This window comes from Cervus canadensis, chromosome 12 (assembly GCF_019320065.1).
Source record: "Cervus canadensis isolate Bull #8, Minnesota chromosome 12, ASM1932006v1, whole genome shotgun sequence".
NCBI lineage: Eukaryota > Metazoa > Chordata > Mammalia > Artiodactyla > Cervidae > Cervus > Cervus canadensis.
This window is the reverse complement of record NC_057397.1, coordinates 31,121,551-31,136,093: the sequence shown is the minus strand read 5'-3', so window position 1 is coordinate 31,136,093 and position 14,543 is coordinate 31,121,551. Positions and strand designations below refer to the sequence as shown.

Genomic DNA, 14,543 nt, shown 5'->3' with positions numbered 1-14,543 from the left:
TGAGAGGATGGGGGGGATGCATCCTGAGGAGGATATTTAAATAAGTGTCAACACTTCCACAATTTTATCCGGTGAGGCCAAAATCCATTTTCAGTTCAAAGAATAATTAGTATGTTCTTTAGCTCACCAAAGATAGTTAACATAGAAAGCAACCAGGCTGCAAGTCAGAGTGCCCAGGGAAAAAAGGGAAGGACAAAGTCCAAGCAATCATTCAAGCTAATTCAGGGTTCAGGCAGCCACGGCTTTGTAGAACATACTGGAGGGAGCAAATGAACCCAGAAATAGTGATAATTATGTCTTTGTACTTAGAATGAACACAAAAATAAATACAAGATAGAGATTATTAAGTTTCTATAAATTATAAGCTAAGTCACCGTATAAGATGGAGGAGACCCACTGGAGCAAATAACAGTGATGGACAGAGGGGGACTAGAAAAGCAGGACAAAGCCAGGAGACCTCACCTGTTACTTATTCTATTTGCTATGGTGATCAAACCAGTCAATCCTCAAGGAAATCAGCCCTGAATATTCACTGGAAGGACTGACTGGGAAGTTGAAGCTTCAATACTTTGGCCACCTGATGCAAAAAGCCAGCTCACTGAAAATGTCCCTGATGTTACAAAAGATTGAGGGCAGGAGGAGAAGGGGTTGACAGATGATAAAAATGGTTAGATGACATCATCAACTCAATGGACATGAGTATGAGCAAACTCTGGGAGATAGTGAAAGGCAGGGAAGCCTGGTGTGCTGCAGTCCATGGGGTCGCAAGGAGTCAGACGTGACTTGGCAACTTGAACGACAACAATGGCACAGTCAAGACCGAGTTTTGCACAGAGTTAGTACAGACTGAACTTTTAACGATTTTAAAATATTATGACGGTTTATCATATGTGAAATAGATCGCCAGTCCAGGTTCGATGCATAAGACAGGGCACTCAAGGCCAGTGCACTGGGATGACCCAGGGGATGGGATGGGGAAGGAGGTGGGAGGGGGGTTCAGGATCGGGGACACATGTACACCCATGGCTGATTCACGTCAATGTATGGCAAAAACCACTACAATACTGTAAAGTAATTAGCCTCCAATTAAAATAAATTTGTTAATTAAAAAATATTATGATTATTTATCAAAGTAAATCCATATTTAAAAGTACATTCACAAATTCATTTATTTAGAGAATCAGAAATATACTTTTGGTACCAAACTCAAAAGGTATAGTCTTACTTGAAATAGAAGGATACTAACTTCATTGCTTTTGTAAATTATAATTATTAACTTATAGTTTATTATTGTAAGATGTCATGATTTATATGATCCCATTTTTTTACTGTACTTTCTATCACTTTCTTTCTACCTACACATTTAGCTACCAAGCCAAATTTCAATATGTTTTCTGATTAGAGAGACATCTGGACCAATGTTCACCAAATATTTTTGACTATTTTGAAGTACTTCTCTTTTTTATAATCTGATGTCAGATTTTTTGGAAGCCAAAATAACATACTATAAGACAGTGCAGAAGCAGATATAAAAATCCAGACATTAAGCCAGACATTAAAGAGATTTTCAAAAATGTAAACAATATCACTTTCTCACAGATATCTTGTTTTGGAAAACAAAGCATTTTTCATAAAAAGGTTATTTTTGTTAATGTATGGTTTATCACTGCTATTTTTAATGAATATATGTAAAAATTTTTATCAATTTTAACTTCTAACATGACAAATATTGGTAAATAAAACCTATACAAATTAAAGCTTTTAAAGTACTCTACATAATTTTGGGGAGTGTAAAGGGGTTCTAAGATTAAAAAAATGAGAACTTCTATTTCAATGATGCCTAAATGCATAACTTCAAATCAAACCTCTGTCATGAGCAACAACTCATATAAATATGTTACATAGACAAAGTAAACAATCCAAAAGAGAAATCTTGATGCTATCTCAACCTGCAAAATTTGCTGTTTCCCCAGGTTTTCTAATTTTGCTAAATGGCACCAAAATGTCCCTACTTGCTCATCTCCCAAACCTAGGACTCACCATTGACTGATTTCTTCTACAACTGAACTACTAGCAAGTTCCATTGACACTACTGTTAAAATATATTCCTAGTCACATCACGTTTCACCACCTTCACAACTATCACCCAGTGCAAGGGGAATATTCCCTTGGCATCTTGGAATTAAAAAAAAAAAAAAATCTTAGTAAAGTTTCCAAAGGATAGTTCTATCTCATCATCATATAGACACAGGCAGAACCCAAACAGTTTATAGAATATTAGTTTTCATTATTAGTATAGTGATTCAGTGACTACAGTGATTCAGTTTTGTCTAACTAAATTCTAAAACTCTCAACTCAGAAGAACAGGTGATATCATATATTTCATGCAATAACTTTCATAAAAGCATATAACTTTGAAAGTTTTCAAATGTTAGCACCTAAATAAATTAAATTTAAACACTTTATGTTTCCGAAACTCTTTCATTTAGACAGTGGATTAAAATGTAAGTTCTATATTTTATTCTCACTAGATGGATAGTTCAACGTACCTTATCGAGTTCATCTGAAATTGCAATACCTGGGAATCAAGAGAGACAAAAAAGTTTTAGAAGTAATCCTAAATAACCCAGTCTTAAAAACAAAAGTTCTATTTGTAGAACTAGTATATTTTCCATGCTATTTTTTTCTTGTTAAGGGTACTTCAAAATAATGTGGTACTTTCTTTCTACTGATGAAAACAAATTAGGAATTTAAGACAACTATAATAGCTGCTAAAACAATGGAAATGATGCAACAAAAAACAAGTAACATACTGCTTGTTAAATGCAGAACAAACTTGCAAAGACGACTGTAGAGAAATTGTCTTTATGTGGTAATGACAATCAAGTGCAGCTTAGCTTGTTACAACAGTGTTCTTTTCTAAGAACTGATTCAGATTCCTAGAGTGGTTAAAAAATTAAGGCAGAAAGATGGTTGAAGATCATGTATTTTAATTCCCTTATTTTCCAGATGAGGACACAGACAGGGGAACTTAAAGTATTGTGTTACATGTTCCCTGAGATCAATAGCTTCTTGGGGCCAATGGATCAAGATTCCTCCTCACAAGCTCCCCTTCTATCCACACACTCCTTAGTCCAATTTTTGTCTCTATTATTCTTCCAAAATTGTTCTAAGCTAGTAACATAAAAGTTTTAGTCCTTAATTTATTTCTCTGTGATGACAGACTCTGTTAACTCCAGTCTCTTCTTGAAATGCATCCCTACGTTTTCTATTCTCCTTTGTCTCCTTCACAAAGATCTTCTTCTTTGGGGGGTGGGTAGTGAGTCCTTTCCTGAAAGGCCAAGGGTACTCTTCCCCTTGCCTTGGCCCTGCAAAAAGAGTCTCTTCACTCATTTTTTTTAGAAAGTTACCAGTTGATCTTAAAAATTTTTTTCATAGCTCAGACTTATGAATCCATTATTCATATAGACAGCAGTAATACTTCACCTACCTAGAGTGTAGCCGAGAACTAGCAAGTAAGTCAAAAGGCCTTAATGGCCTTGTATTATCAAAATGCATGTCACACAGAACTTAAGCCTCACTCAAGAGCTAGTCCCTGCATCCTCTGACCACCGTCCATTTTAGCAGGTATCAGGAGCTTTTGCAGGGCCAAGAAATTTTACCAGTGGAAAACGAAGATGAAGAAAATGGTTGCTATGAAGACACGTTAAAGACAAAGAATGATAAAGGCTTCTTGTGAATTCTTTCAAATAATTTTATCAGCATATATAAGTATACATACAAATGCTTTATGCTGCTCTATGCACATATAAAACAAAATTGGAGGCACACACACTATTTTGTTATCTGTTTTGTGTATAAAACATATTTTTATATTAGTAAGTATTTTCTACAGTATCATTTTTAAAGAGTATAAAGTAGACCATTAAAATAAATTGCTTTAAAAAGTTTAAAAAAATAAAGTATACCATTGAATGTGTCATGATTTATCCATTTTTCTTTCTCTAATAAAAGATACTTAATTTACAACTTTTCCTATTAACACTCCCATGGCAGGAAACAATGGAAACTTAGCTTGGACATGGCTACACACAATGAATATGTTTCCTATCCATTTTTTTTTTTTTTACCAACTTATCCGCCACTTCAGACAGTTAGATTTTCTGAAGTACTTTCCATCCTTGATTTTTCTAAAACATTCTATCTCGATTTTCATCTTATCTCTCTGAAAACTCTTTTTCAGTGTTCTCAGCTAAAGGTTGAGATGTATGTGCCAGGTGGGTGGGCTCTTTTTCACTGTATACTAAAGATTCCCATATCTGTATCATGCAAAGGCTGTTCACCTCACACTCCCACAGAAATGTCTGAAGACTAGATAAATAAATGAACAAACAACTGCCACAATATCTGCTTCTGTTTTCACTCAGAGGCTGTTATCCTCTAACTCTTCAGGCTGTCTGTCGGAAGAGACTTTTGTAGGATGTTCATGATTGATGCACTCAAAAAGTTCTTTGTTGTTGTTGTTGTTTTTCTCAATTGATTCCGGACAGCTATTATCAGTCACAGAGCATAAAATATCAGCCCTTTGTTCTCCCAACAGCTGGACATTTTCCCTGGAAAAGCTCCAGCCAGTGTTTCACCTGAACTGCAAACTGCAGATTGATGTCTAAATGGACTAAAGATACCCGTCCTATCACTGCCTCCCTTCAGACAGATTAGACTCAGAAAAGCTTTGGGCTCACTTGTTGTTGGCTAATCCTTTAATAGATTTCTGTCTTGTTCAGTCACTAAGTCATTTCTGACTCTTTGCGACCCCATGAACTGCAGCATGCCAGGCTTTCCTGCCCTTCACTATCTCCCAGAGTTTGCTCAAACTCATGTCCACTCAGTCAGTGATGCCATCCAACCATCTCATCCTCTGCCACCCTGCCTTCTCCTCCCGCCCTCAATCTTTCCCAGCATCAGGGTCTTTTCCAATGAGTCAGCTCTTCGCATCAGGTGGCCAAAGTATTGGAGCTTCAGCTTCAGCATCAGTCCTTCCAGTGAATATTCAGGGTTGATTTCCTTTAGGATTGACTGGTTTGATCTCCTTGCAGTCCAAGGGACACTCAAGCGTCTTTTCCAGAACCATAATTTGAAAGCATAAATTCTTAAGACTGAGTTATGTGCTAATTACTACATGCTGGGGAGCCCAAGTCCTGGGTTCCCCTGCCTCCCCAAAGTGCAGAGTCCAGTGGTCTCTGAAAGTAGATCACAGCATGTAAGTGTGCACAGAGAAAAGCATGGAATCACAGAAAGAGGGGGACAAAACCCAGTCCTGAGAAAGACAGCAGCAATAAATCATCAAGGGCATTTGAGCTGAGACTGAAGAGAGGAGTAGAAATTAGCCTGGGGCAAGTAGGACTGAGATGTCAGGGCACAGGCGCAGCATAAGCAAATATGAGAAAGGGAAGAACATCAGTGAGTGTGAAAAATTCCCCTGTTACTGGTGCATAAGTGGCCTGATGATGAGTCATGAGAGATGATACCAGACACGTGACTAAGGGTCAGAGCATGGAGAACCTTCTATGAGTTTTTTTTTTTTTTTTCATAAAGATTTTTTTGATGTGGACCATATTTAAAGGTTTTATTGAATTTGTTACAACATTGCTTCTGTTTCATGTTTTGGTTTTATGGTCACGAGGCACATAAGATCTTAGCTCCCCGATCAGGGATTGAATTCGCATCCTCTGCATTAGAAGGTGAAGTCTTAACCACTGGACCACCAGGGAAGTTCCTATGAGGTTTTAAGGAGCCACTGAATGTCTGCAACAAGTGGTGTCAGGTTTTCACTGTAGATCCAGCCCACTGACTGCAGTAAGGGCTGTTTGGAGGAACAGAGAAACAAGAGTGTGGACAGGACTGGTAATTCATGCCTCAGACTATTTCCAGTTCTCCTGGGCTCACGAGCTGGACTACATTCCCCGCCTCCTTTGTACTCAGTTGTAGAATGTAGGTGACGTCATTCATGCACTTCCACTTTGAAACATTAGAAACCACCCCTGTAATCCTCTATTGTCTCTGTCTGCGTGCAGGCCCCTTGGATCAGGTGCTAAAGATGGGAGAATAACAGGGTAGAATAGTCTGTATTCCTGTCACACTCTGTTGTTGTTGTTCAGTAGCAAGTTGTGGCCACCTCTTTGCAACCCCATGGAGTGCAGCATGCCAGGCTTCCCTGTCCCTCACCATCTCACTGAGTTTGCTCAAGTTCATGTCCACTGAATCTGTGATGGCATCCAATCATCTTATCCTGTCAACCCCTTCACCTCCTGCCTTCAATCCTTCCCAGTATCAGGGTTTTTTCCAATAAGTCAGCTTTTTGCATCAGGAGGCCAAAGTATTGAAGTTTCAGCTTCTGCTTCAGCGTCAGTCCTTCCAAAGAGTATTTAGGGTTGATTTCCTTTAGGATTGACTGGTTTGATCTCCTTGCTTTCCAAGGGACTCTCAAGAGTCTTCTCCAGCATCAGGCACACTCTATGCAATGACTAAAGACTTACATGGTATTAAGCCACAGAGATGTTGGCCATGAGACTCCCCTAACATAAAGTTATGGCAAGCCCTTCAGCCACAGGCTCAATTCAGATAAGGACTACACTTGTTTTTTTTCCTGTCATGGAGCAGGAATGAAATGAAATAAAAATGGAACATGTAAATGGATAAACCAATGGTCTGGTCAGTGACGTTGAGTATGAATTACAAGGTACTAATAGGGGCAGAGAAGAGAATCACACCCAAGAGAGAGTGTGTGTGTGCTAAGTCGATTCAGTTGTGTCCAACTATGTGTGATCCCGTGGACTGTAGCCTGCCAGGCTCCTCTGTCCATTGGATTTTCCAGGCAAGAATACTGGAATGGGTTGCCGTTTCCTTCTCCAGGGGATCTTCCCAACCCAGGGATCGAACGCACGTCTCTTATGTCTCCCGCACTTGTGAACCTGCACGGCAGGCGGGTTCTTTACCACTAGCGCCACCTGGGATGCCCCCCAAGAGAGCGGGGAAATCTCAAGACTTGGGAATTAATTATTAAACAGTTAGGGAGAGGGGTTTCCCTGGTGGTCCAGTGATTAAGAATCTGCCCAAGAATGCAGGGGACATGAATTCAATCCCTGGTCCAGGAAGATCCCACATGCTGCAGAGCAATAAGCCCCTAAGCAGCAAATACTGAGCCCATGTGCCTATAGCCTGCAACATTGAGAAGTCCACTAGCAGCAATGAAGAGCGGCCCCCGCTCCCCAAAACTCAAGAAAGCCCGTGCATAGCAACAAAGACCCAGTGAAGCCAAAAATAAATAGATAATAAACATTTTAAAAACACTCTGCCTTCTAATGCATGGGGTGCAGGTTAGATCCCTGGTTGAAGAGTTAAAATCCTAGGTGCCTCATGGCCAAAAAAACAAAACATAGAAGCAATACTGTAACCAACTCAAAGACTTTCATAATGGCTCACATCAAAAAATCTTAAAAAAAAAAAAAAGTTAGAAAGATGAGTCCAGTTTGGCTGAACCAGTAGGTAGGTGTCACCAGCTAAGATAAGGCAAGCAAAAAAAGCAATGGTAAAGAAGGAAGTACGATCTACTCAGATAAATTGAGTTTGACATGGCAGTGGGATAGCCACCGCCTTGTATAAAACCATGAACAGTTTGGATGGGAAATACACTCACTTGGGTTAGCTGTGTAGGGGTGATAATTAAGTCTGTGAGGGAGGATAAGGCTAGACACAGAGAACAGTTGAAAGAACAGAACAGAGGATGAAAAACATCTAGAGCAGCAGGAAAGAAAGAGGTGTATTAGAATGAAACCTACAAGAAATGATGTGTGGGGCATCCAAAGACCATCAAATGAAGGCCAGGTTCCAGAAACTAAAACATCAAGGGTTTGAAGACAGACAGAGTCATCACTGGTGTTAAAACAACCAAAGCAATTTTTGCAAATGAGAAAGAGTGTTCGCTGAGTTTGACAATTTGGATTCAACTGGTAGTGACCATACTGAGAAAAGTCTGAGCAGAATGACAGGTCCAATAATATAACTATACTGAGGAGTGAGAGGAACCCGAGCAGGCGGAGAAGATGCGCGTTAACTATTCTTTTTGAAAACTTGGATGAAAGAGGAAGAAGGAATTCTGATGCTGTCTGAGGGAACTCAACCTCAAGAGAAGGTTGTGTGTGTGTGTTTTAACGTCAGTTAGAACTGTGGTGTTCATCATGGGAGCTACTCATCAGATGGCTAACGAACATCTGAAATGTGGCTTGTCCATGCTGAGCGGTGCTGTAGAATAAAATTCACAACAGACTTCTGAAGACTCAGTATGAAAGAAAAACAATATAAAACATCTCAATAATAATTTTTAGATGGAATATAAATTATATGATAACAATTTAGATATAGTAGGTTAATATTGTATTAAAATTAATTTTACAGGTTTCTTTTTTGCTTTTTTGTAATATGCCTATTTTGAACATGTAAAATCACATGTGTGGCTCATGGTACACTTCTGTTTTGCAGGGCTCAGCTGAAGTATGTTATTGGCTGTCAGGGATAAATAGTAATAACACTAATAATATCTGTGGCAGGCAGAAATCAGGACGGCTCCCAAGATACACTCCTGTGCAGTCTTTTCCTTTTGAGTCTGCATGGTGGAACCACTGAAGATGAAAGGGTATCTCTCTCTTGATTTGGTTACTAAACAGCAGACTGAGTAAATCCAAAGTAAATCCTGGTGGTCCTGACCTAATCAGATGAGCCCTTTTAAAGAAGGCAAAGCTTCAGAGAGATACTCCCCAGTGGCCTCAAGGAAGAAACGGCTCTCACTGTTGTGAGAGGAGGAGACCACAAGGCAAGACCTGGGAATGAGCTAAGAACACTCCCGGCCAAGAGCCAATGAGAAAAAAAGGGGACTCAGTGTTGCAAGAGCAAGCACTGAATTTGACCAACAATGTGTATGAGCTTAGAAGACCCAGGAGTGACCCCAGCCCCCACCAGCACCTTAATTTCAGCTTGCCCAGACCCTGAGCAGAGGACCCAACTAACCTGCACTCAAACTCCCGAAACACAAAAATAGTGAGATAATAAATTTGTACTTTTTAAAGCTACTAAGTTTCTGGTAATTTGTTATACAATAATAGAAATGGAATGTTATATCTAACATTTGTGCTGTGTGTGATGTACTTAATCAGTCAGTCATGTCCAACTCTTTGAGACCCCATGGACCATAGTCCACCAGGCCCCTCTGTCCATGGAATTCTCCAGGCAAGAATACTGGAGTGGGCTGCCATGCTCTCCTCCAGGGGATCTTCCTAACCCAGGGATCGAACCCAGGTCTCCCACATTGCAGGCAGATTCTTTACTGACTGAGCCACCAGGGAAGCCCAAGAATACTGGAGTAGGTAGCCTATCCCTTCTCCAAGGGAATCTTCCTGACCCAGGAATCAAACCAGGGTCTCCTGCACTGTAGGCAAATTCTTTACCAGCTTAGCTATCAGGAACATCCCCTATATAATGTTTAATTGGCAGTTATATCTGAAGTTTAATTGGCAGTTATTTCATACTAGGCATGATATTAAACACTTTAGACACAACATCTCATGTGATTGTCATAAAACCTTCAGAAATAGTACCATGATTATTCCAACTTTACAGTAGAGGTGACAGAAACCCAGAAGGTTTATTCCCAAGGTCATGAAACTAATATTTGGTAATATTCCAGGCCACTCAAACTATTCTAACATATCTACCTTGAGGTAAGTAACACAGCATGAAGAGGGTCACAGGTCATGTTTGACTTTAAAATAAAGCATTACGCTGAGAGGTTTGCAAAAAGCCAGAAAAAGAGCATGGTACAGTTGCTACTGATACACAATTCCTATCTGCAAACTGGAGAGAATTTCAAATCTTTCCTGTTATTATTTGAAAGAGTGAGAGAGGGAGAAGGAAGGAGGGGGTTGCATTTAAGTCTGTATAAGCTGACAGCTGTAGAGATGAGATAATTCTACCATTTTGAGGGATATAAATGATTTTTTGCTGTCAATCTCTACTAATAGCAAATACTTTAAATAATGTATTATGTTTTAGGAAGTAAAACTAGGATAAAGCAAAGACCAGCCTTACCAGAGAGAATTCTATCAGAGACTGTATGAAAATTAGGCACTCACTAAAAACTTCCAACCTTTCCATGGTACAGGAAAACAGTCCACAATAATAAGACAAGGAACATTCCTTTTGACTGTAATTGGAGGAAAGATTCCATTCCCTAACTCTTCCTATTAAATAAAACAATGGTTAATAAAGTCACCACTATTTTAGAGAAAGAGTTACCAAGTCAAAGTCTATTATAAAAGTCAAACAAGATCAAACAGGAATGAATTGACATCTAGCTTCAGGAAGATGGATGAACAGTTTGAGATTTTAGTTCAATTCTGGGCAGCGAGATCACTAAATAAACATTGTGCTCAGGCGTGTTCCCTCATGTCCAACTCTCTGCAGCCCCTCAAACTGTAACCCACCAGGCTCCTCAGGCCATGGACTTTCCCAGGCAAGAATACTGGAGTGAGTTGCCATTTCCTTCCCCAAGGGATCTTCCTGACCCAGGGATCAAACCCACAACTCCTTCATCGTCTACACTCAGGCATATTCTTTACTGCTGAGCCACCGGGGATATTTCTACTAATTTACAATGATCATCTCAGGTGAACTGGTAACCGAGTAGTTAGACACATGTTGGACATAAGACAAGAAGTTAATATTAAATCTCAGAGGGCAAAAATCACAGAATCTCAAGTCATCCAAGAAAGTAGCCTTTTGTTCCAAAACAGACTCAGAAATTTACCCAGAGAAATAAGCAACCTCTCCCTGCGTGACCAACTGCTCCCTTACCCGACATAAACATCACCATTACTGCCACAAAAAACAGAGCCCCTTTATAATGATCAAGTGACACCAAAGCATACACACACACACACACATATACACATACAGACCCACACTAAAGCCTCTGACATATTAATAGGTAAGGTTCTTTTCATGAACATAATAATTAGCTGAAAACTCATTTTATCATTATTCGGTCCAAAAGTAAACCTAGCCAAAAGCAGGATTTTCTTGAATCTCAACCAAAGAGCTCCTACTAATGGCAAAATTATGAGAATCTATCAGAAGCCAAGTTAACATTGAGACAGGCTAACTACACAAAGGTTAAATAAAAAATCTAGTGGCTCTGGTGAATTATAAATTAAGAAGTATGAAAAAGCAAAATCTCTCTATAAAAAACCATAAAAGAATAAAATATAGTATATAAATATATAATTATAGTATAGCATAATATATAAACACATAGATATTTATATAAACAATTCTCCCAAAATATAATAAGGGAAATTTTTAACTTGGAAAAAATATCAAGAAACACTGCTATTTTAAAAAACAGACTGATTCTAAAACATAATCTACTAGAATTTACTAGTATTCTATTTTAATATGAATCTTTAATACGCTATCACACCAAAAGAAAATTTTAGTGAGGCTATAGCATTAATATGTTTCCAGAGATGCTTAATTTTTAAAATTGAAAGATATTTAAGAAGCAGAGAAAGACAGAAATACTTTGAACTCACTACAAAAACTGCAAAGTGTATACATACACATATTTACATATAAATATATATTTTATGTATATACTATACTATATATATAGAATGCATTGATCAAATCAAATATTTGTCTACCTGAAATATACCATTTTAAACATTCCCACCCATCAGAAGAAGGAGATGGAACCATGTCTTCCTGATCTGAAGATGCGAGGACCAAGGCTCATACAGGTTTAATGATAGGTATAATGATTTATCTAAGGTTATTAACCTCATAGGTGGCAAAACTGTTAACTCAGGCCCTTGGATTACAGATCACTGCTTTTACAAAAAGGTATATTGCTAGGTTCTGAGAGGATTCTAAGAAGAATCTGGCCCAGTCACTATTAAGAAGTTTAGAGACATCAAAAACTCAAGGAAGCAACGGGTTTGTGCATGAACTGGGATGACACACACAGGGTTCAGAAGAGAAGAATGAATAAGACACCATTAGGTGTACAGTTGACCTGGGTAATGAACAGAGGCCTTGGAGGGAGACGAGAGTCAAACAGCCGTTATGGGGAGGGGTCTACAGCTCTTTCTATTCTATATAACCAGTCTTCCCACGAATCCATGTAACACACATGATCGGTCCTCATATCCAATCTCATGCTCCAGAACTCTACAGCCTCTCATGGAATTATAATGAGGATGTTGGAAGTAGGTTATTGGTAATGGTAATGAATGTTTCTACTTTAATATTGGTTAGGAATTCCAATTACAATCAAGTAAATGAACTTACTTCGAGAGAGATTCTCAAGGGCTTTTCCCAGTTTCTTGCTCTCTTGAAGGATGTGGTTCAATTCATCAAAATCACGGCTTTCTGGTTTAGTCCGCCAGTTCCACTTAGGATGATCTACTGACCTTGGCACTATGTTTAAAAAAAACGATTACTTCATAAGCATGCTACAGAATGATAAAAACTTACTATTCATCATTATGTGAAAGACTGTCTCAAGATCAGTGTACAGAATAAAAATGGTTTTTGGAAATAGTTCTTTTGTGAGCAAACAGAAGCGAAGTTATGAAGCTGGATTTTAAGAAATGTTTTAACTAAACAAGTAAAGGAAGTGTGACAATGTTTATAGAAAAAAGAAATTTCAAGCACTGATTTAACACTAGTAATTCATATAAATTAAGGAAAAACACAAGCAAAGTATGTTATATTATGTTTCAGCAGCTTAAAAATAACTGCTACCTTCTTCATGAGCAATTTGTTAAATGTTTTTAAGACATTCCTGCTGTCTTCTGATAAAACAAGACTGAATACTTATATTTACCTTCACTTTCCCTCAAGTTCTCACTAAAATTATATTATTGGTGCTTTTCTTTTGTCAAAGAATTGGCTAAACAAAGAGAGAAGACAATACATTTTTAAAGGAAGATGCAAAATGAACTGATGAGTGATAAGTGGATTTAACAAGGTAGAGAAAACTGAAATCTACACCTTGAAGATAGAGATACCAAAAAAGTGAACATTTCATACCATTTAAACATTAAAGTATCAATCAAGGAGGACCAAGGCCAAAATAATAAGAATAGAAAAACATAATTGCCTTCCAGATTAGAAGGATCCATTAAATGTCCAGTATAATGCAAGGCTGTGCTGTGTTTATTCACTCGGTTGTGTCCAACTCTTTATGACCCCATGGACTGTGGCCCTCCAGGCCATGAAATTCTCTAGGCAAGAATACTAAAGTGGGTAACCTTTACCTTCTCCAGGGATCATCCCAACCCAGGGATCCAACTGAGGTCTCCCACATTGCAGGCAGATTCTTCACCATCTGAGCCACCAGGGAAGCCCAAGAATACTGGAGTGGGTAGCCTATCCCTTCTCCAGGGGATCTTCCCGACCCAGGAATTCAACCATTGTCTCCTGAATTGCAGGTGGATTCTTTACCAGCTGAGCTACCAGGGAAGCCCATAATTCAAGACACATTATCACAAAATTTTACAACAGTGGTAATAAAGAAAACATCTTTAAAAGCTTTCAGAGACAAAATTAGCAAACCAAATTATCATTTGATTTCTCAGCAGCAATGCTTGGCCTCAGAAGACACAGGAGAAGTTCCTTCAAATTTTTAACTGAAGATTACTTCTAACCTAGAATTTTATTTATTTTTTTTTTAATTTAGAATTTTACACCCAACTAAAATGAGCTTCCCTGGTGGCTCAGAGGGTAAAGCATCTGCCCACTATGTAGGAAACCTGGATTCGATCCCTGAGTCAGAAAGACCCCCTGGAGAAGGAAATAGCAACCCACTCCAGTATTCTTGCCTGGAGAATCCCATGGACAGAGGAGCCTGGTAGGATACAGTCCACGGGGTCACAAAGAGTAGGACACAACTGAGCGACTTCACTTCACACTTTACTTTAAGGGTCAATTGGGTTTCCCAGGTGGTGCCAGTGGTAAAGAACCCAGCTGGCAATGCAGGAGACATAGAAGACGAGAGTTCAATCCCGGGGCCAGGAAATCCCCTGGAGGAGGGCATGGCAACCCACTCTGGTATTCTTGCCTGGAGAATCCCATGCACAGAGGAGCCTGGTGGGCTACAGTCCAAAAGACCGCAAAGAGTCAGACACGACTGAAGAGACTTAGCACACAGCACAAGGAGTCAGTCAAGATACTTGAGAGGACTCAAAAAATGCACCTGGCAAGCACTCTTTTTCAGAAAGCTCCTAGTGGAGGTCCTCCACAAAAATAAGTAAGTAAACCCCAAACTGGAATGAGTTGAGATTCAGGAAACAGATAATCCTCCATAAGAGGAAAGAAAACATAAGCCTCAGGATGACAGGTAAAGGATTGTCTCAGCAGACAGCTGAGGAAAAGAATGGAAACCAAGGAGTTAAGACTGGAGCAAGAGGACAAAGGACTACAGGAGAGAA

General features: G+C 39.0%; 1 protein-coding gene across 5 annotated transcripts in view; it reads right to left on the bottom strand.

The window, feature by feature from the left end:
- The window catches only part of C12H8orf34 (chromosome 12 C8orf34 homolog), a 340,089-nt gene that overhangs the window by 237,618 nt on the left and 87,928 nt on the right, over positions 1–14,543 (bottom strand). For 3 of the 5 annotated variants that reach the window (XM_043484015.1, XM_043484017.1, XM_043484016.1), the window contains exons 4-5: positions 12,400–12,528; positions 2,550–2,578 (exon numbers count right to left, since the gene is read on the bottom strand). In XM_043484015.1, the coding sequence (XP_043339950.1) occupies positions 2,550–2,578; positions 12,400–12,528 (158 nt within the window). The remainder of the gene's footprint in view (positions 1–2,549; positions 2,579–12,399; positions 12,529–14,543) is intronic. The other 2 variants (XM_043484018.1, XM_043484019.1) reach the window with 1 other exon arrangement.